Raw genomic sequence first — 26,022 nt, 5'->3', positions numbered from 1 at the left:
TTTAGTTTATAAATTTGGTGCTTATAGGTTTCTTATAAAGTTGGTGGTTATAAGAAAAATAATAGATTAACTCCTCCTACGCATAATTTCTTAATTGCTTTGAAAGAAGCAATCGCCAAAAGCAAATTTTTCCTTAACCCTATAAGTGCCACGGTCATTAAGGGAAATTAAAGCAGTCATGCCCGCTGTGCGGGTACCCAGTTGTAAAACTTCAATAGACCTTATCGGAGTTTTTGATTTTTCTAAAAAAGCGATGCATCGTGGGATCGTTTCGAGTGTATTACAATATAATTCCCTCGAGGAATTCCTAAGAGATTTCTTTTGTAATACACTCGAAACAATCCCACAATGCATCACTTTTTCAGAAAAGTAGCAAACTCCGATAAGGTCTTAAAAAAGTGGATTTTTGTCAAATTTTTGCATTTTTTTGCATTTTTAGCTTAAAATCTCGCTGAAAAGACTCACTTTTGATTTTTTTTTGCATGCTTGACCATGAAACCCAATCCAATTACTACGAGTCAGACCAAAAATGACGATTTTTAACTCAAACCAGGCATTACAGGAGGGCTTCGCCCTCCTACATAGCCAATGTCTGATATATACGACATTGGCACTTAAGGGGTTAAATCAAGTTATTGATAAGTTTCTTAAAGTTGATGCTTATTAGAAATAAATGTGCTCATCTTAAGCATTAGCATCATCTCCAATTTTATTTTACCAGAACCATCAACCCTTCTATCACATTCATCACAACCATCCTCATAAGCTTTACATTATCATTAGTATCATCTTAATCAGAAAATTTTTCTTAGTCTTTTTTTAGAAATGCGACTGCGAAGAAAAAATAAATTCCAAATCACAAAATTGCACAGGGAAGTATTACATCTCTGCGCAGCTCGAAAATTACAAACTGGCGCAGGTGTTATAAATTGGCGCAAAAAGTAATACAAATCTAGGCAACTGTTACAAATTGGCGCAGATATTACAAATACAATACACACAATGAAACTGTGAATATATAATGCATTTTCTTTTTGTTTTCAATTTGCAAACATAATCAACCGAAAACTTTTTTTCTGTTTAAAAAATTGAGCATAATATTTGGAAAAGTTCTAGACGAGCTATACTGTACTGGTTTGCAAAATTAGTTTATGTACATCAACTATATTGTTTTTTTCATTGGAATCTGACTTAATCAAAATATTCACCGAATATTGCATCAAAGAAAAGCTAAACCAAAAAATGCATCATGGCTAAAAATGAGATAGTGCTCTTCTATCTGTTTATAGGTAAGAATGGTCGTTATAGCAGGTCGTAATTTCATTTGATTCGAAGACACAATGTTCTGAAAAAGTTAAGAGAAAATTCACAAAATTAGAAATTTAATCTTCACAAAACCACTATATAAGAGGAATAGGCTGAATTTTTATATATAGTGGTTGGAGTCTCAATAACTCGAAAACACAGGGATGAGCTGGAGTTTTTACAAGATACTTCACTAATTGGTCATTTAAAGTGATAGAGATGACGCGTTCTTTAGAAAAAGTAATAAGATTCTTTTATAACATCTTAACGACCAACCAAATCAAATAAGAGCTTGTAAAAACTCCAGCTTGTCCCAAAACACACGGGGAACATAAATTTGCTCTATTTAAGGAGATTTCAAGTTATGGTGAACGATTTATAAGGCATTGTTTACTGAAGAGACCAGCAACCTTGTTCGAGTCAAGGAGACATTTGAATTATAGAAGTTCGAGTTATAGAAGTTCGAGTTATGGAGACTCAACTGTACTAAAAATATTATTACCGGACTAACTCAGTGGCGATGTCTCGAAATTTGTCAATCATGGTGGCCACCCATATTTTAGGACCCATTTCAAGGCTTCAAGGGTCATTTTGCATCAATTTTCAAGGATTTTATGGGTTTGAAAGTCTTGTAAACATAATTTTTCAAGAGTTTACATTTGATTGAAAATATCTTGCTAGGTGTCTGTTGGATCAGTTCATTGTCAAGCTTTCCAGCGACCAACGTGACATTGCAAACAGAAAACAGAACAAATCAAACAAATGGAACAGCGGTTGTTGGGAATCAGGTAAGAGTCAGTCACCACAAATGTCATGAACGTTCAAAAAGCGTCGTTTACGTCGTATATGTATTCAGCAATTAGGAGGGACTTTCCTTTCGAAAAAAGTTATCAAACCCCATCTTTTTTATAAGCATGGCTTTTATGAGCATATACTGGCTCAGTTTTTGGTACCTTAAAAATGACTCTATTGTTTAACCCTTTAAGTGCTAATATGCCTCAAGTATATTGGGCATGGGCTATATAGAAATATATAGAAAACTTAGAAAAAAGGACCGTGGTAGTTAATGGATTAAGAACAATAGAATGCTAAGTATAATGCGAGCCTGACATAGGGGTAGTCACTTGTTTTTAAAAAATGTATTTCAACAAATTGCTCATCAGGCTGCCGAAGAAGTGTCAATCATATTTGCGGGAGACATCAGTATGGATAAACCAATCAGAAAAGGCAATTCATCATCATGTGCATACAGTGAATTGATATCGAATCTGACAAAATATTTTCAAAGTGTTGATTATAATTTGGTTAATGTCGAAGCACCATTCGTTAACCGTGAAATGGCAGAACATCCTGCATTCCCTAACAAAGGTAATTACCAATTCTGTTTAACACTGACACAGTACCTGGTCCTTTCTACTTAGAAAGTAGAAAACCGCACTTCCGATGCCCTCGAACTGTTTTAGATTGGTAACCTTAGATCTAGCATCAAAACAAATTCCTTACGGGAAGAAATTCTGGCAGGTTGAGAATTTGACGGATTCCCACCAAATTAAAATTTTCCCGCCATCCATCCAAATTAAATTAGTATTTTCGATCATTGATTTAAGAAACGAATCCACCTCCAGGGTTCTTCTGTTCTAATCACTGCGGTCTAACAACCTCTAAATCCCTCAGGATCTCTCTGTTATTATAACTTGTAGAAAATGCCTTCAAGTTTTTAAAAATCCACCAGCTGTATACAAATAAAAAAACTCAATAGAATTTAATGACAGGGCTTTAAAGGCCGGTCTCCACTTGCGCGCGCTGCAATCACACTTTTTCAAGCAAAGCTTCCACACTATTGGTCAAAAGAAAAATGAAACAATTCCATTGGCGCGTTCTGACGTAACGGTTGAAAAAAGTTGAAATGTGTTGAGCGTGCGATACATTTTTATGACGTAATCTTTTTCCAAGCAAAAAGGATTAAAGCTAAAAGGTGCGCACGCTGTGATCGCACCTTTTAGCCTTAACAATAAAATATGACAGTTACAATAACATTTTAATAAGGTATCCATAACATGGTATGGGAAGAAGCTATCAACGCGTTGACAACTGCTGGTGTTAAAGGAGCAACAATCTCAAACAACCATATCACAGATTATGGTGGTCAAGCAGCATTCAATACAAAAGAGATTTTGCAGAGGAATGGGATCGAAGTTATTGGTTTGACCAATGGAACCGAACCTCCATACCAGAGACAGGTACTTGAAAATGGCTCTGGCTGAAACATGTTGGAAATTTCTAGCATTTTTTGGTATTTTTGTCTTGATTTTCCGTCAAATAAATAGAGGTAAACTGGTAATATATAGAAATCAAAGTAGGGCGACAACTATTGGTAGCCATGACATCTTCATGGGCCGTTGCCAAATGAATTACATTCACAACTAGAATGAAGAACTTCAAGACATTTTCACAAGGAGAGCGTGCTGCTCAGGGTACAGAAAATATACTATTCATTAGTTATATTCAGAGGAGTATTTTCTGTAGAAAAGGTTTGAAGAAAGTTTCCACAATATACCATTCTTTTCCTGTCAATTATGCTTAGTACTTTAAGAAGATTAATTTACGCGAGTATTATATTTTATTTCTTCAGATTCGACAAATTCGCGAAATATAATCCTTGTGTAAAATTCAGAAACATCATTTTTGCCTAAGAGGGCTAAGATAATAGGAGAATTTAAGTCAAAAACAGGCTGATTTGCGAAATTTTATCCCTGCAAAATATTGATTTTGTGTGCTCCCGAAAATAAGTCCCGCAAAAAATAAATCATTTCTGAGAAAATCCACTTAAAGAAACCTCATTATAGAGCCCTGCCCCTTTTCTTTTAACTAAACAGGTGCCACTAATCAAAGACATGAAAGGGATTCGGATAGCGTTTCTTGCGTACTGTGGCGATACCAATGGTGAATGCAAGAAGTACCGTGAAGGTGTCAGCTTTGGGGCAGCTCTACTGGATAATTATACTGTTCGTGCAGATATCGAACATATTAATAAACTAGAGGTAATAAGCAAATCTACAGTGGTTTCATAAAAAAGGTAGGGAATTTCAGATAAAGAAAATCCTTGAACTGTATTAGATTGAAAACCTTAGATCTAGCACAAAAACAATTTTGGCGTGAAAAAAATTTGGTGGAATTAAGTTCATGCCAAATTTAAATTTTCCCGCCATCCGCCAAACTAAATTGCCACCCTTTGGTAAGTTTTCCCAGGCCAGTGACCAGAATCAACGTTTTTAAGGATGTTGAGATCGTTTGTTTGAACTGTATTAATAAAGATCTGCTTGACCAAATCATGCTTCTAAAAAATAAACTTTTAAACTAACCTTCTAATCACCGAAAAGGTTTAACAAATAACCTCTTTTCATCCTTAAGAAAGAACACGATCAAGCTCTCACTTTTTTTATGTTTGATGAATCTTAAAAGCTTCCCATTCCTTTGGGCTTCATAACCGATCTATCAGTTCGGGAAATTGCATTGATCCGCAACGTTGCAAAATTCCACAATTTTGCGTTTTTTTTGCAATGGAAAATAGAAGCAAAATTAGGCAAAATCTGGCATATTTGAACAAAGTAGCATTTCTTCCAAGAATGATTGTGAATAATCGCTAGGTAGGAAATTAAAATGCTAGGGTGAAAAGTTTCCTTTTGGGTTGTTCTTCAAAATGCACATTATTTTGGGACCCCTCCGATGCCGGTTTTGGTCCATACGCCATGGCTGCGAAATTATGCAGCGATAAAACTGAGGAATTTCACAGTGCTGCGGAATATGACAACGCAAAATATGCGAAATTACGCAACGTTGCGGACCTATGCAATTTCCCGAACTGCTATGGATAATACCTTCCCACTTTTCAACAGTATGGTTGCGGGTAACACTTAAACAAATTATCTCGTTGCTCTTCTCCCCTCAGCCTAAAGTGGATCACATTGTTGCCTTTCTACATTGGGGTAAAGAGTATATGGCTATACCGAACGAAGAACAAAGAGAAATGGCGGTAGAACTTAAGAAGATGGGAGTTGGTTTAATCATTGGAAGCCATCCACACGTAATGCAAGGTCACGAATGGATAAATGATACCTTGGTGCATTACAGTCTTGGAAATTTTGTGTTTCATCCACACTACACTTTTATGGGGGTAAGTATCATGTTTTTTACAGACGGCATGTGACGACAAATCGCAAATATATGTAAAGCCGTTATTAGGCGTGAGCGAAAGGTCGCCGTGGCAATCTTGGATGAAGCTGTAGTTGAAAAACACATTTAAAATTAATATAACTAACTATATTGACACATGCATTATTCAAAAACAGTGAGTAGCCACAGACTGTTTTGAGAGGATGCCAAACGCATAGTAGTCATGTTAATATATTTCTAAAAAAAATAAAGGCAGACGATGTAGAGGAAATTAAACCAAAATAATACTTTCATTAATTTCAGAGTATTCGATATAGGAATTTAAAAGAATGTACACTTTTCACAAACAGAGGAGCCTACAGTTCAGTAAAGGTTGAATAGTTATCAGTAATGGGCCTTAGTCACTAGCAGGCAGGAAATAAAACAAAATATTTTGACAATTATATTACCAGCCAGTTTGGAGGGAACGCGTGTTTTGAACCGCAATATTGAAAACAACGCTTTGAAATCACCCGACAAAAATTTGACGAAGGTAATGTTCTTGCTTTCAAGGCAAGAAATTGAGAAAATGAGATTTGAAGCAATAAACTGATTACAGCACGGTAGAATTAACTTTCATACCTCGAAATGGTCATAAATGGCTGAAATTTGGTACTATTTATGGATTTTTCGATATTTTGCAAGAGAGACAGGCTTCTGAGGTTAATAATCCATTTATAGCCCTGCAAAAATAAAGTAATAAAAGTAACTAGCCGTCCCGGCGTCGTCCGAGACGACTTCTTACTCCTTTTAATACGCTCGCTTCGCTCGCTTTTCTATTTTTCAGAAACTTGTAGGGATTTGTATACAAATGTACTTATTTTGCAAGAAGAAATGTTCTTAAATTTAGGCCTTTTTCGTAAAAATTGATGTTTAAAATTTTTAAGGGGACACTAAAATTAATGCACATTAAAAAATATGGTGAAAATATTTTTAGTTGAATTTTGATTTTTCTTCTCCTTATTAAATTGTATAAATTTGTCATAATTTCTTTTGTTGAAAACATTCAAACAATAATGTTCTTGACTCGCTAAAAATAATGCTCATGCAAATATTGGTGAAAATTGAGTTAAAAATTTCTCGCGAGAAATCGGTCATACTTTAAACGTGCTTTTTTTTGGGTTTTGGGAGAGGAAAGACTATTATTTTCCTCACGCAAGGATGAAGATAAAAAACAAATAGAAATTCAAATTCAGTATTAGAGGTACTTGGCAACACCGATCACTCCAAAGACCACAGTGCTTTACGGTGGAATAAAAAGTGCCTTTTTTCAATACCTCTTAAAGGGACATAACAGTACTTGCGAAATTTGTAAACAAACTGTATGCAGCGGATACAAAATCAAAACAAATGTCACATGTCAAAATAAAAAATCAAACCAAATATGGCTAATTTTGATTGTTCAATTGTTTTACAAGTTTGTTTTGGACACGTGATTTTAATTGTTCTTTTTAATGACACGTGGTTCGCGCAATGTTTACATTTTACTACTGTAATGTCCCTTTAACAGAGTCAACAATTATTTAACAATTAAACTCAATGCGTAAGTAAAAGCGTTTTCATTTTGCTATCTCAATAGAACAAAAAATAGCAAACATTGATTAAAAAATTTCATAATTGAATTGGGAATAAGTCATCAACTTTTCTCATATTGTCAAGTCCATTAAATTGAAATGTTTTTATCAGAGTATCAAATAGAAGGGAAATGTCATCGGAGCTTTATTAATCTCAAGGGTAATCATAAATATGATGTCTTTTTGAAAACTCAAATTTTATCTTCGACGTATTCCCATGTGAATCAAAATTATTTCATAACCGACATAAACTTTTTTTTTAAAAACTATAAATTATGCTGATAGTGCTATTGCACAGTCAGTTGTGTTTCTCCATCAAGGAGAAATGTGCTCTCTTGAATGGAAGTGCACTTGGCGAATAGAATTGAATATACAATCAAAAAGGCGCGAAAAAAATTGCCGTGTATTTAAAAATCGCTAGCGAAAAAGCCTCATGCGAGAATGGGAGAGTTCCGATTTAAGCGTATTATAATATAGATTGACATGTTAATGATGTCAATTTCATAATTGGTCACTATGGAGAAATATTGACCGGCCACGTGACATTAATCATCCAATCAGTTTTCTTAAAAATGATTGACAGTTGTATTGCAGGGCTATAAGTACTAGTAATAACATGGTTTAGAGGGTGATTTGGGATTAATAACCCCGAGGTTCATTGAAAACATTTCAAAATAGCCCGAACGTAGTTTTGGGGTTATTAATCCAAAATCACCCGAGAATACCATGTTATTCCGCGTTAATTATATGGTCAAAAAAGAATTGAAGAACGCTCAATCGCTATTCTTTTCGAAACTTAATCTTGATCTTAAAACGAAACATAAAAACATTCGAAACTATAAAAAAATATTCGACTGACACTCTTATTTTGATTGGCTTAAAAATTTCGTACGATATTTTGTTAACCAATCAAAATATCGTACGATACTTTCCTTTCAACCAATAGAAATTTTTGTTTACATCAGGGCGATTACAAAAAAGCGGGGCTATTACGGATTTATCGCCCCGCTCGTCCTTTACAAATCTGAGCTAAATGTAATCAACCATATAATTAGGCTCCTTATCATCCCAGAACCAGATTATGAGCAAAGTACAATCAAATAATTATAAGCTTTGAACTCTTTTATCTTAAAGCTCTCTCCCTTATAAATTTAGAATTTTCCATACTTTCAAGACTCAAAATGCGTCGAAGATTTTAGGTCGTGAAATCAAACGTCACCAATTAATAGCCGTAAAAAGGCCATAACTTTTTTCATTTTTCAAGTGGTTCTAGGAAACATATGAATGAACGGTATAAACTACCTATATAACATTTTTTCCCACTACAGGGTCTGTCTGGTAAAGCAAACAAAGCAGCAATACACGCACGAGCCATCAAACAGTCCAAGTTATCACGTGGTCCAGCAGGATTCACTGAACTTTTTAAAGTTATATTTACAAAGTAAGTTAAAATCACTAGATTTGTCTTAAATCTATATATTAATACGCTAATTCGTGTGTTTACAACTTTTGTGTAAAGTTTTCGAAAATCTAACAGAGTTCTACATCAAAGCCTCCTCTTCATGGCGTTGAACCATCAACTTTTCTCACCTACTCTCGGGTACCTAATAGCCGGGGGGTTTGGAATAAGTGGGGGGGGGGTTGGAAAAAATCTCAAAACTTAATAAGCCGGGGGGGGGGTTGGAATAAAAATGTCCTGGGTGGAAAGCTTTTGAAAAGGAGGCTAATACAGCAGAATTAGGACAAAAGAGGGAACTTTCAAAAACATTTTCCCAAAAATCAATAAGCGGGGGGATTGGAATAAGAATGTCCTGGGTGGAAAATTTTCGAAAAATTAATAAGGGGGGGGGGGGGGGGGCTATTAGGTACCCGAGAGTAAAGCAGATTTTCTACCACTAGACTAATTTTGGCATGTCAAAGTCTGATATTCTATACAGGAAGTTCGGAACTGGACGGGTTAATAAAATCAACCTTCTTTTCATACATTGAGTTTTCTTTTTCATTTTGAAGAATCCTTATTCAGATGCTCTTTAGAACTTTTTGTTACATTGAAAGTCTTTCAAAGTCACAAGGACAAAAAAGATGAGTTGCCAAAATGTTATCAACAAAGAACTTAATTTTCAGGCATTCTTTCATAAAATGAGAATTGCATCATCATTTGGCAGCTATCTTTCTTCCGTTAGAGTTTTTAGATGTATAGTAATTCACTGGGTTGGGAAAGGCAGCGTGCAACGCTGCGCATACGGCTAGTATTCATGTATTTATTTATCGCTGGACAAATAAATCATTTCTCAAATTGAATCCGCTGTATCCTTGAAGTAGAGAACAGAAAATCTATCAAGACTGACAATTCTTCCGATGAATTAACAATCTTTTGAAAAACTTTGGTTTAATCCACAGGTTAGGTACATTTTATTGGCAATACTTATTATGTTTTCTTTCACTTTAGAACGGAAATCAAGACAGCGTTTTACCTTCCAGTTCGTGTACACGTAGACCGGAAAACATTTTGTTTATATCCAAAAGCATTGAAGGAAAATGATTGGCAAGAAGTTTGTGGTCCTTCAGATAATAACTGTTACTTTCCAAGACCAGGGTCACCTATATACAAAGAGTTGGAATCGACTTGATGTAACTTTTCATGGTAATTTTGTCCAAATAACAAGAATAGCATTCACAGAAAACTTTTATTTTATTATAGAGAAACTCAGTGCTATTCTAAGTCTAATAATCGTGAGCCTAGAGTTAACGACAGTTTTATTAAAATTTAAAACTCCGATAAATAAAGTAATGCTTATATAAAAACATGTAGAGGGTGGAGATTTTTAAGACTCGGGAAATTCAGTCTAAGCGAATTTACGAGTATAGCAGTCAAATAATTTGAATCAATTTATTTCCAAAGAGTGACTCTTGATTTCTGATTGCGCATTACTGGTACAAACTGGGAAAAGAAGAGAGAAAAAATTGTTTAGCAGGTGAATGTTCACGTAAGAGAATTTAGATTAAAATATAATTTTAATAAGAATGTATTGATGCTAAATAATGTTATGATTTTCAGGTGTTACAAATCTTTTTATAATCCCGGTACGATATTCAAAATATTTAATTGGAAAATGATTGGAAAATAAAATGAATCATAAAAATAGAGTCGGGATAAATGTTACATTTTATTGACGTCTGTTCATCCCATTTTTTTTCTTTTAAGCTGAGATTCACAAAACTGTCTACTAACAACGTAAATCTACTTAAATTTTAAGGACAACGATAGTTAGAAGGGCGAATGAATAATTCTTAACGAGAGAAGATTGATTTTACATCGTAACCATGTATAATAGTTTTAAATTTTTGTTAATTTTGGTTCTTATTGGACTGATCCAAACAGAAAGGTTTTACAAGACGAAAATCTTTGCAGTGAGTGAGCAAAACGTAGTGAAAACCTTTGAGATGATTTCACCAACTCAGTGCGTTTTGAGATGCCAAATTACCAATCTCCATGCTGTAAATTATAAGAAAAAATGCCTCTGTGTGGACAATGTTGCAGAATCAACAGATTCCTTACCACATTTAGTTGTCCAACCGTCAGGTACTGTTACCGATACACCATTGCGGTATGTGGAAATTATTGATCCTCGTAAAGAAGAAACTGTAGTCAGTGCAGAAAATAAACAAGAACCTCCTATTTCTTCACTGGTAAATAATCAGATAACTCCAACATCTACCAACGGCTATCAACAAACTGTTCCCACAACTACTGACTTAAATTTGCAGATGACTCCAACAACCTCTGTATTGAATCAAGCTATTGCATCGATTACTTCAGCAATGAATCACCAGACAACTTCCGAAACAATGAGCCAACAAATCATCCCAACTCCTTCTTTGATAACAGCGTTACAAACATCAATGGCAACACCAACTAACTCAAACTTCAACCAAGGTAAGAATCTATTCTAAGTAAATTTCAAATAAAACTTTTTTCCGGAAAAACAAAAAATAAGTACTTCTCTGTATTGTTTCCTGGAAGATCCTTAGAAATTTGTACTCTCCATTTTTTTATGTTTCAAAGTAATGTACTTCCTATAATATATAGCATAAGTATAAGTATCCTATAAATAAAAGATATTCCTGATTAAAATTGCCAAAAGGGTTATTATATACTATCACCATCATAGAACTTGGCAACTGTAGCTGAGATTGCTATTTTTTGAGCTTTATTCCCTGTAAATTGAAAATCTTCAACATCAATTCTGTAGAAAAGCAGAAAAAAAGTCAAGAAGCTCGAAATTTACTAGTTGTCGGGCCAGATTATATCTAAAGCCTTTAGAGCAATTCCAAACCCCTCAACTTTGACCTGGCTTGATATTAGGCCACCAAATGCGACTAGTCTAATTGCAAGTCTTACTCTACTCACACTCTTTTCTAGACACCTACGTATTCAGATACAGCTTTGACTCTGCAACGAGACCACTTGCAAATGAAGTGAACAACCCAAACATTTTTGCTTTTATGGATTCCAGTTATGAATTTGTCAATGATCCAGACCGTGGCAACAATGTGATGTTTATTCAAAGATCGAATCAAAATTTGAAAATGATCATTGACCAGAAATTGAATTTGGGAAACTACAATATCTGTTTAACAGAGTAGGTACCATCTAGTGTCGAACAAAATTTATTCGTGTGAAAATATTTTACACATTGTAAGTCATTTTAGCTTGTTTTTAGATACTTAAAAGTATAGTAAAGTCTACAAACTTTGTCTCTATTGATAAAGCCACGACGTGCTACCGAGAAAACTTTAGACATTTCGTTCAGTATCAGATGTTTCTATGGGGTTATAAGAGGTTAGAAAATTTCGGTCCTTTTCGCAAAAGTAAATTTCTTTATTTTTTTTTACCACAGCGATTCACGAGCGTTTATATTTGCGAGAACAAAAATTAAAATGCTAGAAACACCTACCAAGTGCAAAAATGAAACTTTGAGATGATGACGACGGGAGACGATAAGAAAAGTGTCGCTATTTATAAATCATACTTCATCGCAGAGGTCTCCGCATGGGAATTTTTTTGTCAAACAGACAATCCGAACAGAGTGTACTTCAAAGCGATAAACATGAGATACACTCTGGTGCAGAGCTATCCCCAGACCCAAAACCCGTTGAAAGTCAGATGAAAACCTTACTTAAATTGCAAAAATCCTTCTTGATATACATTTTAAAATCTTTTTTTTTGTAGGTTTTCACCACATACAAACTGCTACAACAAAACAGAATTGAAACTCTCATTATTGTTCAGAATCAATGCATCAGAATCAGAAGCGTATTATGAAGCGAATTCAAGCAAATATTGGAAAATTATAGATACAGGAAATATAGGCTTTAAGGTAGGCGGAATCTTCATTACTCAATATATCATTTCATCCGTTGATTGATTTAGCTAATCTTGTTCATTTTCCGAATTCAAAACCAGTCTCCCAGGTCAAAAAAAAAAATTCTAAAAGGCAAAAAGGAACATCGTATCAAATTTCATCCAATTCTCAGTTCTTTTGGTCTCGAGGAAATTATTGAAGATTTATTTGCGCGGGGAAAAGGACGAGTCTGCTAAATCACGTGCCTCACGTGCCCTAGTGCCTTAAAATTTTCACGTCCCCTAAAATTTTCACGTCCCCTAAATTTTTTTAGCGATAAGAGGTCTTTCTTATCGGTATTTCGGGATCGAAGCTTTATTTGTTGTTAATGTTATGTTAATGTTAACATGTCAAAGATTTTTCCCTACCGTAAAAAAGGGAATTGAAAAAACATAACAAATTCGTCTCTACAAGTGTACAAGTATACCCCGAGAGCGAGTAAACTTCTGATACCCCTAAATTAGCCAAAAACCAATTATCGATTAAAAATATTGCACTAATTGTTGCTGATCAAACGTTTTTCGGAAGTTTATCGAAAATACAACAATTGTGCACTCTTTTTTGTTTTGTCTATAACCTTTTAAGGATTGCTTCAATCATAATAAATTTTATAACGTTGGAAAGATATTAATGAGTGGAATATTTTGAAGTAAAAATAGTTTTGAAAAATTTCAAAAATGAAGACGAAAATGAAGGAGAAAAAAATGAACTTCTTTTAGAATTGAGTTTTAATTTTCATTTTTACAGGAATGAAACTCCAATCTTAGAGCATCATCACTGTGAAAGAAATTTTCATATTTTCATAAATATTCATTCAATGAAAAGATATCCAAAGTTTGCCTCTACTTGACCCCTAAAAAGAGAATAAAACAGGCTATAAACATCTTTTGACTGAATGAATATTTTTGAAAAATTTCGTGAACAAACTTTAAACTCCTGTTTACGCCACGGGAAAAACAATAGGCCACGTGAAAATTTAAGGGCACGTGAAAAAGGGGTAAACCATTCCCGAAAAGTTGCACGAGACTTTTTTGATTTTTCTGTGATTTTTTGTGATTTTTGCCAATTTTCACGTGATTTTGGATTTTGGATTTTTTCTTGAAAAAATAGTAAATGTGAAAAATTTAGAGCACGCGAAAAAAATTGGACACGTGAAAAAATTAGGGCACGAGAAAAAGTTAGGGCACTTGCGGCACTAGGGGACTAGAGGCACGTAAAAAAGTTAAGGTGCGTAAAAAAGTTAAGGCACTAGGGCACGTGAGGCACGTGATTTAGCAGACTCAAAAAAGACAAATATTTTGTATCGGGAGAGAGTGGCGCTCTCCTCACCTTTGGGTTGATAGCAATCGCAAAAGGAACTTTCGGGTCGCCTCCGGCTGGGATCACAGACTGACTTTTTTTTTCCCATTTTTATTCCTAAGATAATGGTGAAGGACAAGTTAGGTGGTGGACACTCCTTGAAGTTTTTTGTTATGTAAGTAGCTTACAACAGCTTTATTTTTATCTTGTCAGAATTAGTGTCAGGAAACTGAAAATGTTAGGATTGATGTAGTCCTGCCGATATTGATCGTATTGGTAATACGATCCATCCTAGAATATTTACCTGATCCAGGTTAGGACACCGTTGACCCTCAAAAAATTCACAACAGCAAAAATTATATTCCATATACAATGTCAGACATACTTCATCACACGCTCATGTCCTACTTGATATTAGTTTTCGTAACTCAAATGGCCTGTGTTAACCCGGTGAAGGAATATCCACTTGTCAAGTGAATCACGGCACCACGGGAATTAAATCCCGACCTCCCTTATCATGTTTGAATAGCACCACAACCTCAGGTCAAACAAGTTTTTTATAAGGCCCACATAATTGAAACGAAAAATTTTCATTTATTTCAGTACGAGCACTAAACAGTTTGAAAAGTCTGGAACTGCAGAAGTTGATTTTGATCCTTTTCAATGGGAAAGCTATCAAATAAAATGTTATCTTAATAATGGTCAGGTTCAAACGATTGAAGGCATTCAAGGTTCACGAAGTTTTACAACAAACTTTTACACAAATAATGTTGGAGGTAAAGTTTTGTTTACAAAGATTCTGTACGTTAGTGATTATTAATTTTTTGAGCAATTATCAAAGTTTCTAGAGAACGATGATTTCGGATAGAGGAGGCTTCCCACTACACGTTTTTTTTTTATAAGGAACACGTTTATAAGGAACTCGAGGCTGAAAATGGTTCAAAAATAAGGAATTGTTAAGGAACTGCTCAGGCTGAGAATAAGTGGATTTGAAAATAATGTACCTTATTGGGACTAATTTGACCAAATTTTGATCTTTCAAGGGGCAAAAAGTTCAAAATTTCCTATGTAGTAAGGAACTCGATAGGGAACTTTGAGACTGAAATTCTCTGTAAAAATAAGGAACTCCAGGCTCAGAGCAAAGTTAAGGTTCCTTATAAAAAAAAACGTGTATTCGATACGATCCTGAATTCGATAGAAATCTAATTCCAAATGTTGACAGAGTGCCCATTGAGCATGATCTCGGAATAAATAAGTTCTATTTTCATTTTCAGATGATTTTGAGATGATTTTTAACGAAGATCCGAACAGGGACTCGTTCAGTGGATTTATTGATGACCTTTCGTATGAAGAAAAATAATGACTGGACACGTTCCTTCGCATACAGTAGTTGTTAATAGCTGTAGCTGTAAAAATTAAAAACGATCTGGAAAAACTATTCATAAAATTCATGTACCTGTGTACGTATGTCTCGGTGTTTCTTTCTTTAATTGTTGCTCCATCTTTGAATGATGTTTACGAAATGATAAAATTGATCCACCATGGTTGAACAGCCAGCACCCTTGAAAAGACAAGAAAATATTTCAAAACAATTGTGTAATTAAAAAAAATTTCTTAACTACAATACACTGCATTGCCAAAAGATTGCACCAAAACATGAAATACCGTGTAGCAATTGTAAGTTAGTTCTTTATTTATCGATAACCGGGGGGGGGGTACTTAGGCAAATGGAGGGTACGGTATGTGCCGCCCTTAAGGTTACCTTTTTTGGACTTCCAAAGTCCCGCTAAGGGTCGGAAAAATAGGAAAATTTCAACTTTTTACCCCCTGAAAGATCGAAATTTGGTCAAAATTGGTCAAATTAGTCCCGCTAAGGGTCGTAAAGTTCCCAAAATTTTCCTTTGTTTTCTCCTTTTTAGTCCCGGTAAGGGTCCAAAGTTCGAAAGTCCGGCGGATAATCACCCCCCCATGAAGTTGATTTCTTTCTTCTTCAAATCCCTGATTCGCATTCAAAAGTTACAGGCCATTTTCCCCCCCCCCTGCAAATTATTTTGGGATCGATAACTTGTATTTTATTTTCAATTATTACGTAAAAGATAAGAATATTATATTTATTCACATTTTAAAAACTCGACTATGACAATATTGCATAATATATTTGTGGTGAAAAAAATTACTTTAAAATTAGATAAGTCGCAAAGGTTCAGTGTTAAGGGGCACTTTTAGCAGAGGGGTTGGACATTTATACTCACCTTGTGAGAATGGATCCCGATAACAAACTATTGCGAAAAGCCGGGAAGATTGAATGGTTTCATGGCCAACCTCAGTCGAAGATTAGTATGTTCGTGAGCCTTGGAATACCAAAACATCTTACCATGTCAACATATAATGTTGACAAATAGTTCTAAGAAATTATTTTTCATATTCTCACTCTAAAAAAAGAAAGATTTTGTTGAGAAGTCTTCTCAAAAAGAATCAAAAACAAACCAAAACATAAAATCTTTTGATGCACCCAGAGACATACTACTACCGAGGGAAAGTAAGAAAATCTTTTGAAAGAATTGGAGAATTTTTTTTGAAAATGGAAGAAATTTTTGTGAAAATTCTCTCTAAGGGTAACGGTTCGGAGTTACGACACGTGCATACTCAGCATCCCTCAACCCTAGTACCCCGGGGGTTACTACCGCCTAATAACTTTAATATTTTGTCAACTTATTTTTTATGCGCAGCTAAGAATGGGACCCTGAGGTCTAGATAGACTAGGCGGTACAGAAGAAAATTCTCATTGCCTGGATACTCAAGCTAGATTACAAGAAAAGCGAGACAAAACTTCGTGTTGAAATGACAACCAAATCATATCTCAGCTACCTTGAAAGCAAAACTAAGTTGTTTTGACCATAAAAATAGGTTTCTTATTGGAATAATTGTATTTAGTTGTCAGAGGGAACCAGGTCTAAGTATTTGAAATGTAAATTGATTATCTATGACACCTTTACCTGCACCAAACAATCAGTACTCTTATATTTGTTAATCTAAATGAGGATTTGAAAAAACTAGGATTGTCATTGCTCTGCCTCAAAAAGTAAGGAGTTTGGAACGAGTAAAACAATAAGAAAAACAGAAAACGTTTAAAATTATGATAGTGCGTAATTTTAAGCCAGTTGTTGTCTTGTTACACCAGTATGAGATTTAGTCAGTTACGAAAATATTTAAATTTGACAATCGAGAATAACGTATAGGTTATACTACCTAATATCCACAAAACACTTGTACTTTCCTTTCCAGCACTGGAAGTTATCAATCAACAATAAACAATAGATCAACGAATGAGCGTTGAAAAATCCATGTTCATAGAGTCACTTTCAAAAATACCCTCTTTTTTATCCGACATGAAAGAAGATTATATATCAATCGAATTCCAAAACAGTAAAACCACCATGAAAAATCTTTGAGGAACGTAATCGTTGCTTCGATTGAAGAATTGCGATGATTCTGTTCATCCACCAAAACAACCAACAATGATATAACATCAACCAGTCGTTGAAGTCTTCAAGAATTAACCAACACTGGTAGTGTGACAGTCAGTACCTAGTAACAAATAAATACAAAAGCGGAATAAAATAGAGTTTTGTTAAGTCAAACTCAAACTGTTTAACAGGCTTAAAAAGTTCAAAGGCTTTCTTTGACATTTTCCATATTTCATTATTTTACAAAATAGCAAATACGAAATTTAACCATTATTTATTATAATTTCGTTCTAGGCCTTTTGGGTAGCTTAGAGTGGTAGTGGTGGGTGTAATGTAATGAACTGAAAATATTTAATGTATGTCAACACTTTTTTCAAACGCACGACAGTCCTTTTCAGAATGACGTGAAAAAGGACGGCAGTTTCAGACACACCATATATCGCGACTTAGCCCTTAAAATGACGTCATCAAAAAACGTTCAACCTTCATAACTTTTGATAGGAACATCTTCGATGCATGTTTTATACCTCAGCTTTCAACAAAACATCCTTCCAAGAAGTGTTTCTTTTAGGAAAGAATATACAAATGATAACAGAAAAATCCAGATCGAAATTCCCATATTGGTTGGATGTAACCAATATTGTTTATCATATAGCCAATATGTATAAGACCAGATTCGAAAGCTCAGAATGGTAATTTCTGTGGTTTTCATTTTAAACATAGAATGAGAAAATTTTAAGATACCTTGGTTTTCTTGTTGAATTGAGCACCAGTCTCATCGTTGTTCACATTGTATGGAAGGTCCAAATCCATCTTGTAGTTACCATCAGATGCGTGGAGAATCAAACAGTCTTCACCAACGTCTAGTATAACGTTCTTTGAGGAATTCTAAAGTTTTAAAATGTTATTATGATACCAAGGAACTTAAAATTGCTTACGTATATAACCGTTATGCAACGTGGCCACCTTTTCCAGTTTTTTTATTAAACCTCTATTTGCATATCACAAAAAGACTAGGATCGAGAAAGAATTACCTGTTTCGGAAGTGAAATTTCAAAAACCAGGAATTCTGGTGTACCCTCATCAGGCTCTTTGATCATGGTGAATTTTGGTTCAACATATTTTTGTTGTGTTCGATGAGTTGATGTGTATTTGGTGGATGACACTTCACTCATTATCTGTTGCTTCTGTCGTTGTTCATCTTTGGGAAAAAACAAATGAAAAGAAGTTAAAATTTTGACTATAATGTCATCTCGAGAATCTACATTGAATGGTCAAACATACATAATTCAATACCGGAGAATCCTCGACATGGTATATTATTGTTTGGTGGCTAGCTGTGTCTAAATTCTTAAATGAAATTTACGATTCTCAGCTGATTAATATCGATTAAAAAAACAAAAGCTTAAACCAAACATGGCTTCACCCCCCTGCTCGCAGGTGGGGGGTTAAAAGGTCTCAGGGCAACTGGTACCTACAAATAGTCTTTGGCCAGGGGCCACCTACTGAGCTAGGGGGGACCTAATTTTTTACATAATGAACTAACCTAACCCTAACCCTAACCTGAATTTTCTTTTGTTTGCCTTTAAGTAGCTATTTTTAAAACTGTTGTATTTAATTACACTTGACAAAAAAGAAAGTTTTTCTAAAAGTATATCTACGATTTCAATTTTTAGCTTTTTTCGATTTTTGAACTTTTAGGGGCCACCTAGAATATTTTTCCAATAGGGGCCACCTAAATCCTAGGGGGCACCTAAATTCTTAGGGGGGGACCTAGGACCTACTTATAAGCCATGCCAAATCATATACATTTTCATGTAAAAGACACTACTTTTTATAGTTTTCTTCAAAAGTTTTCTTCTAGTATTTATGCTTAGTAATTACCCCAATGTAATATCGTCTAAACGTTAATCTACTGTACTGGTCTCCTGACCATTCCCCATGCACCACACAGTTCTCTATAGCCTAGATTAGCCCATCGACGAGATTTTCCCGTTCTTTCATCGAATATTTTAAATAACCCTAATTAACCTAAATATTGTCATTTCAACCCTTAAGCGAACTGGCATTATTTCAAACTTCCAAGTACCCTTGTATTATTTTGTACAGTATTTGGAGTAAGGGACTTATTGCAGTATACTTTTACTTAGAATTATACGCTCTAACCGTTGTTTATATCAAACGTTTTCGTTTAAAATGACTTCAAAAATTGGGTTCTTTCCTCTTTAGATCATTATTTCCAGTTACCCCCGGCCTTAGGAGCAGACTCCCTAGCAAAATTGACTTCAAATAGAATGAACGTTTGAAAGCACTTTATATTATAAGTAAAATAAATACGATTCGACCTCTTTCCTTTATAGATCGTTTCTAACTCTAAAATGTACATCACGTCAGAAATTTATGGTTCATAAAACATCAAAACATACCTAACTGTTCTTGTTCAAGTTCAGCCATGACTGGGTCCATTTCCATGATAACCGGTTTACTTTTACTACGGACAGTCTGCATTTGTAAAGTACCCATGGCTTTCCTGTTCTTCAAGATTTTGTATTCCCGATTCAAGTTCAACTCGTATTTTGCTTCCAGTCCATCAAAGATGAGCATGATAAAGAATTCTTTGAAGAAAGACTGTTGTTGGCACTTGGTGAAAAATTCAGGATGGATGACAATGTCGTATACATCGACTTCTACAAGGAAGTAAAATGATCGCATCTTAAATTGAGTCTAGCTGAGTCGTAATTTATAGGTCAAACATTTAATTGCCTTCCTTAAAACGAATGAGTGTCATCTACAAGCTGTTTGGATTCAGAGTTTTTTTGTTGAAGAAGTAATTAGCTGAAGTAACTGGTTTTAATGTTGATGAGTGCTGGGTAATTTTTAAAATGAATGAATTCTCTAAAATCGAATTAATTCTTTTTTAGGATAAAAAATAACCTTCTATTGTTCTAAATCAAATATAAATCATGAGTGACTTTCAACAACAAATCTCAAACCTTTGCCAGAATTTTCATGTTCTTTATGTGCTTCACCGATTCCCATTGGAATACGAAACTTTGTTGGGTCTTCAGATTCCACTATCTTTCTGACCTCATCTTCACTCAAATCTTTGGGTTTCAGCACCATATCTGAGGTACAAACGTTCATGAAAACCTTCTCTCCATCTGTTTTCCAAGTCTTGATACACCATCCAGGTTTTGGTGCAACTAAATTTGCTTCAGGTCCTTTCTGATAACTCTCATATGCTTTATCAAGATCACTTTTTGTATCCACCAGAAGTGATTTGAAGAGTTTGGAGCCTTCGTCAAAACCACCAGATAATACTTCAGAATCTGCCATGTTATTGTATTATTTCAGCTAGTTATATCCCTTTGTATTTGTGTATTAAGTTTCATGGCTAAAAAAATTGAAATAGAGTAATAATTTCAATCATGTCATTTGTTTTACAGCTCGAGCAGCTTTTAGAATCAGTTTTGACAAAATCAAACACTTGCTTCTGTTATGATGTGTTAAGATGGTAGGAGAGAGAAAACGAGGGATCTGCAGAGTGTCACTGTCACTGGTATCAAAAATAGATTTGTATTAACGATGTCTCAGTTTAAAATTGTACACTATAAAGGGAAAGTCAACCCGAGTCAACTATGACTTTTTACGAGAGAATTAAAAAGCAAAATGTTTCTAAATCGAGATGATTTTAACATGAATAGCAAAGAATATAATACAAAATATGTAATCATTTCAATAATAAAAAATTCGGATTTTTTCATGCGAAATCTATTTATTTAAGATAAAATTCCATTTTAAAAAGTATCATCACCACTTTTGTAATCTATGGATAACATAAGGTCGTTCAGCATAGTCTGATCCAGGATGTGTTTCCTTGATGGCTTCAATCTTTTGTATAAGTTTATTTTTACGGTAAGCTCTAACTTTTCGTTTATTCCTTTCTCTACCGATCAACACTTTTCGAATTTGAGCTCGATCACGTTTTCTTCTCTTTTTCAGTTTATGCTTGTTCATTTTCTTACGACGAATCTTCAATATACCATTTTTGCATTGTACAGCTTCGTTTTGAGTGGCTGAAGGACATTCCACTTTTTCAACAGCAAATCCACTATGGATGATACAGGGCAAATTGAAATTCAATAATGGTAATTTCTCAATTATGGATACATCTTTGTAATACTTTGTAGTTGGACATTCAATTTTCTTCTTTGATTGAATGGACAATGAAACAATTTTTGACAAATGCTGGCCCGTTTCAAACCGGGATAAATTAGAAATGAAACGATGGCTCAACAAAGTTGTTGTTTTTGGTTTGGCAAAATTTGTCAATGGTAACTTAATTACTTTGCTGAAACACTGTCGCAGTATCATTGTCTGTAATAAGTACTATAAAAAAAAATTCAGTATGATTAGAAATTATTACTTCGTTACTAAATTATGTTGACTAGCTACAATAAAGAATGGACACAGTTTGTGCATATACTAGATGTACAATTGAACAATTTCTTTCAGAATTTGTGTCCAAGCAAGCGATTTTGAGCACTTTCCAGATCAGCCAGGTTCAGCCAAGAAATTCTATGGCTTCAAGGTTTTCATGGTTTTCAAGGTCCTGGTTAAAGAATGGCCAAACTATAGTCTGGTAGGCCCCCAATATCTTGAAACCATTGAAAGTTATTGGAAATTTCATAGAAAGATTTAAATTTCAATGCAAGTTATGTGTCTAGGTGTGCGTGCACTATATGAAATGCAATGCAATGTTTTCATTTGATTAATTCATCACTCAAGCTCCTGATAAATGTACAGAATATTAAAATTTCATAATTTTGCCTTTTTGTTGAATTTGGTTGATTTAAAGGTTTTGAATATTTTTTTTTCTTTTGCCAAGTTTACTAAAAAAATCTACAATGTTTGAGGAACTCAAATATCTAAACGTTTTTTCTATTTTTGCATGGAAAAATCTGTTTAAAAGGCAATTTCTTTGCTTATTAAGGTTTTATTTTTCTGTGTGAATTTTCATCTTCAAACTTTATAATTTTTCAATCATCTTGGTTTTCCAGGTTTATTCTAGAACTATTTGACTAGGGCCACAATCACAAATAACTATTGTTTGAGTCGTTTTTAGGCAAAAAAATGAGCATAATTTCCTGAGTGGTTCAAAACCCCCCTATATAATCAAATCCCCCAAAGGCCAAACCCCCATATAACTAATTTCATTCTCAGACCCCCCTTAAAAACCAAGGTCGTGAACCCTGGGATAAAATTTTAAATAATAAATCTATTTGGTTAAAAAGTTTGAAACCCCCCCTATTATAACCTAACCCCCAAAGCCAAACCCCTATTAATTGAGGTTTTCTTTAACCCTCCCCCTTACAGAGTTGTCTGAAAATTTGAACACTCCATAATGTTTAGGGGTGAGTCGGTCAGTCAGTTGGCGGAAAAAAAATTTGGAAAGATTTTCAAACTATGAGTCAGGCAGAAATCAAACCTATCACTATCAGAAATAGAAAATTAATGAACAGCCTGCTGTTTTCTGTGTCTATACGTAGACAGTCCATCAATGCAGTCCTTGGATTTCACTATACAGCCCCTCTTTTTTTATTCAGTTTATTTTCTTATTTTCATTATTTTTATTGAGTATCTCTGTTTTTATGACTTGGGAGATAATAATAGGTTCCTGCAAACCTATAAGAAAGGGTTGGATATTATCCCAGTTATATTTTGAAATTGAATTCTTCCATAAAAAATGAAACGTGCAATTGAATAAAGATGGCGGGTGAAGCAAAAGATGGCATCGGATAAAATTCTGACAATTTTGCCACTTACTGTCTCAAAATAATAGGAAAATTAAAAAAAAATTATCAGTTGGTCGAACAACGCGAACACAATTTATTTGTCTTGTGAACAGATCTTAAAAAAGTTTACTAATTCATTAGAAAAGTTTAGACATTGGTAATAAAAGTTTTTTTCGATTGAACACTGACACACGCATTAAGAGCCATTTTCTGTAAGAATCAGACAGGTCGAGGAAGTGATATCCTCAGATTTTGCCAATTTTTGGATATTTTGCTCAAATACATGAAAATAACATCCTGTGAAAATGTTTTTGAAAAATCTTTTTTCGTTCCCAAGATATGGGCCTTCAAAATTTGGGCCAATTTGCCCAAAAAAATTTTTTTTGACCCTATGGCTAGAAATCATTGCCTGAAATCACAACATTTCTAATTTTGAATAGATTTTGAGAGCAATTAGCTGGCTTGGCCACAAGTGTCACATTGATATTTTTGTATATTTCTGAAGTCTTAGGGTCATCTTTAATTTCAATTAAAATTGTCATGTGACACTTAAGGCCACCCAAAATGGCGGTTAAACATAGCTTTTCGCTCAATTTTTAGTATTTTCAATGAGCTTTTAAAGCCCTGGCCCTAAGTTCCACCACTGAAACAAACCATTTTTAGTTAGTGTTTTGGCCATATTACCCAATCCTAAAATCAAACCCATGTGTTCTAATACCATTTTTGCACAATTTATCTTGGAAAATCTTTTTAAGTCATCAAGACTTAGCCAATTTTTTCCTTAGCAACGCATTGTTTTTCCCTAGCAACCACGCATCCAGCTTTATCAAAATTTTCCAAACTGTTTCCTAAGTGGTTCCTGACCATGGTAAATGTCTTATATTGCAATATCAAAGTCTTGGACACAATTTTCACTGAATTTTAGGGCAAATTAGGGTCGCAGAGACAGAAATAGCAGACCCCAACAGGTAACGAGGAAGCAACTTTGGCTGATGCTTGTTGCAAAACCCTAAATCAAATCAACTAATGTTTTTAACATTATTGCAGAGGAAATACTAAGAGAAAATTAAGTGGGGGTACTTAGCATAGAAGTTGAAGGTTCTTTTAACAGGTTAAATGAGGCTTTTGACGAGAAATTTCACCACTAAGGAAAAGCTAAGTCTCTTGTTTTTCTTTGTTTTCAAATGCTAAAAATTATTTGCAATTGATCTTTGAAGGGAAGTCTCTTCTTGCATACCTTCATACCTTTGTACTGTTTTATCATTATGGATACTACACAGACCTAGAAAAGAACTTTGAAGAAAGTTATGCTGCCTTACAGATGAACTCTAAGAGGAGGAGAGGATGCAGAATTTCAGTGCAACACTGAGTTTTTAGAACCACTTTAATTGAGTTTCATCAAGCATGATCATTTCAAGTCAAATTATTTCAATATTTTGATCAAAACTAATATCAAAAAGTCAAAATTCAACTAATGAAATTGGGTGGAATCTAGCATAAATGGTTCTAAAAAATCAATGTTGCACTGAAATTCTGTACGATCCTCTGTAAAGTACTGTAGTTAGAGTTCATCTGTAAGGCAGCATAACTTTCTTCAAAGTTCTTTTCTAGGTCTGTGTAGTATCCATAATGATAAAACAGTACAAATGTATGAAGGTATGCAAGAAGAGACTTCCCTTCAAAGATCATTGCAAATATTTTTAGCATTTGAAACAAAGAAAAACAAGAGACTTAGCTTTCTTAGTGGTGAAATTTCTTGCCAAAGCTCATTTTCACCTGTTAAAAAGAAACTTCAACTTCTATGCTAAGTACCCCCACTTAATTTTCTTCTTAGTATTTCCTCTGCAATAATGTTAAAACATTAGAATCAATTTGATTTGATTTAGGGTTTTGCAACAAGAATCAGCCAAAGTTGCTTCCTCGTTACCTGTTGGGGTGCTATTTCTGTCTCTGCGACCCTAATTTGCCCTAAAATTCAGTGAAAATTGTGTCCAAGACTTTGATATGCAATCTAAGACTTTACCATGGTCTGGAAACCACTAGGAAACATTTGGAAAATTTTGATAAAGCTGGATGCCTGGTTGCTAGGGAAAAACATGCGTTGCTAAGGGAAAAATTGGCAAGTCTTGATGACTTAAAAAGATTTTCCAAGGAAATTGTGAAAAATGGTATTAGACACATGGGTTTGATTTTAGGATTGGGTAATATGGCCAAAACACTACCTAAAAATGGTTTTGTTTTCAGTGGTGAACTTAGGGCCATGGCTTTAAAGCTCATTGGCAAATACAAAAATTGAGCGAAAGCTATGTTTAACCACCATTTTAGGGCGTGGCCTTAAGTGTCACATGGCAATTTTAATTGAAAGTTAAAGATGACCATAAAGACTTCAGAAATATACAAAAATATCAATGTGACACTTGTGGCCAAGCCAGCTAATTGCTCTCAAAATCTACCGGGTGACCCACGAAAAAGTTCGGACGTTTCTCGGCGTCTTGAGGCCGAACAAATGTCCCAAAGTGCTTGGAGTTTTATTATTTAGAAAGTAGATATCCTAACTTAAAATCCGAGCCATTACTTTTTAAATTTGACGCACAAGTTCCCTAGTTAGGAGCTTTTAAACTCAAAATTCACTTTTCGGAAAGTGTAAAAAACAGGTAAAAAGGGGTATCAATTAGGTATTTAGCCGTTTTTTGATATACAGTTTTGAGAAATTCCTTGAAAGTGCCAATTTTGATAAAAACTAGTCGTGTTTTTAAACAAACTACTTCAAAGGTTTTTTAATAATTATTAATGTCCTAAAACTCGTAATAAGTCATTTTATAAGAGATTTTCTAATGATGCATTAATTTATAACTTTTTACGTTTTTTACACTTTCCGAAAAGTGAATTTTGAGTTAAAAGGTCATAAGTAGAGAACTAGTTGGTCAAGTTTTAAAAAGTGATAGCTCAAATTTTAAGTTAGGAT

General features: G+C 34.4%; 4 protein-coding genes across 4 annotated transcripts in view; 2 read left to right on the top strand and 2 right to left on the bottom strand.

The window, feature by feature from the left end:
* Nucleotides 1-16,229, bottom strand: part of LOC136814243 (ATP-binding cassette sub-family C member 4-like) — a 60,026-nt gene extending 43,797 nt beyond the window's left edge. The window contains exons 1-2 of the mRNA XM_067070759.1: nucleotides 16,048-16,229; nucleotides 15,252-15,356 (exon numbers count right to left, since the gene is read on the bottom strand). The gene's annotated coding sequence lies outside the window, so the exon portion shown is untranslated. The remainder of the gene's footprint in view (nucleotides 1-15,251; nucleotides 15,357-16,047) is intronic.
* On the top strand, nucleotides 1,095-10,238 carry LOC136814245 (PGA biosynthesis protein CapA-like). The gene is made up of 8 exons (XM_067070762.1): nucleotides 1,095-1,289; nucleotides 1,987-2,093; nucleotides 2,469-2,673; nucleotides 3,352-3,545; nucleotides 4,182-4,346; nucleotides 5,255-5,479; nucleotides 8,420-8,532; nucleotides 9,541-10,238. The coding sequence occupies exons 1-8, from the start codon at nucleotides 1,250-1,252 to the stop codon at nucleotides 9,719-9,721; spliced, it is 1,230 nt and encodes a 409-aa protein (XP_066926863.1). The 5' UTR covers nucleotides 1,095-1,249; the 3' UTR covers nucleotides 9,722-10,238.
* On the top strand, nucleotides 10,365-15,220 carry LOC136814244 (uncharacterized). Its single transcript, XM_067070761.1, has 6 exons — nucleotides 10,365-11,028; nucleotides 11,515-11,734; nucleotides 12,325-12,472; nucleotides 13,918-13,970; nucleotides 14,399-14,571; nucleotides 15,070-15,220. The coding sequence occupies exons 1-6, from the start codon at nucleotides 10,416-10,418 to the stop codon at nucleotides 15,153-15,155; spliced, it is 1,293 nt and encodes a 430-aa protein (XP_066926862.1). The 5' UTR covers nucleotides 10,365-10,415; the 3' UTR covers nucleotides 15,156-15,220.
* Nucleotides 16,230-16,924: 695 nt separating the features above from the next.
* Nucleotides 16,925-20,656, bottom strand: LOC136814241 (PIH1 domain-containing protein 1-like). The gene is made up of 5 exons (XM_067070757.1): nucleotides 20,256-20,656; nucleotides 19,689-19,949; nucleotides 18,297-18,463; nucleotides 18,007-18,150; nucleotides 16,925-17,383 (listed from the first exon to the last, which is right to left on the bottom strand). The coding sequence occupies exons 1-5, from the start codon at nucleotides 20,596-20,598 to the stop codon at nucleotides 17,345-17,347; spliced, it is 954 nt and encodes a 317-aa protein (XP_066926858.1). The 5' UTR covers nucleotides 20,599-20,656; the 3' UTR covers nucleotides 16,925-17,344.
* Nucleotides 20,657-26,022: the final 5,366 nt, after the last annotated feature.

The sequence above is a fragment of the Clytia hemisphaerica genome, unplaced genomic scaffold (assembly GCF_902728285.1).
Source record: "Clytia hemisphaerica strain Z4C2 unplaced genomic scaffold, Clytia hemisphaerica genome assembly, whole genome shotgun sequence".
Taxonomy (NCBI): Eukaryota; Metazoa; Cnidaria; class Hydrozoa; order Leptothecata; family Clytiidae; genus Clytia; species Clytia hemisphaerica.
Note: the sequence above shows the minus strand (reverse complement) of the source record. Positions and strands in the feature narration are given on the sequence as shown.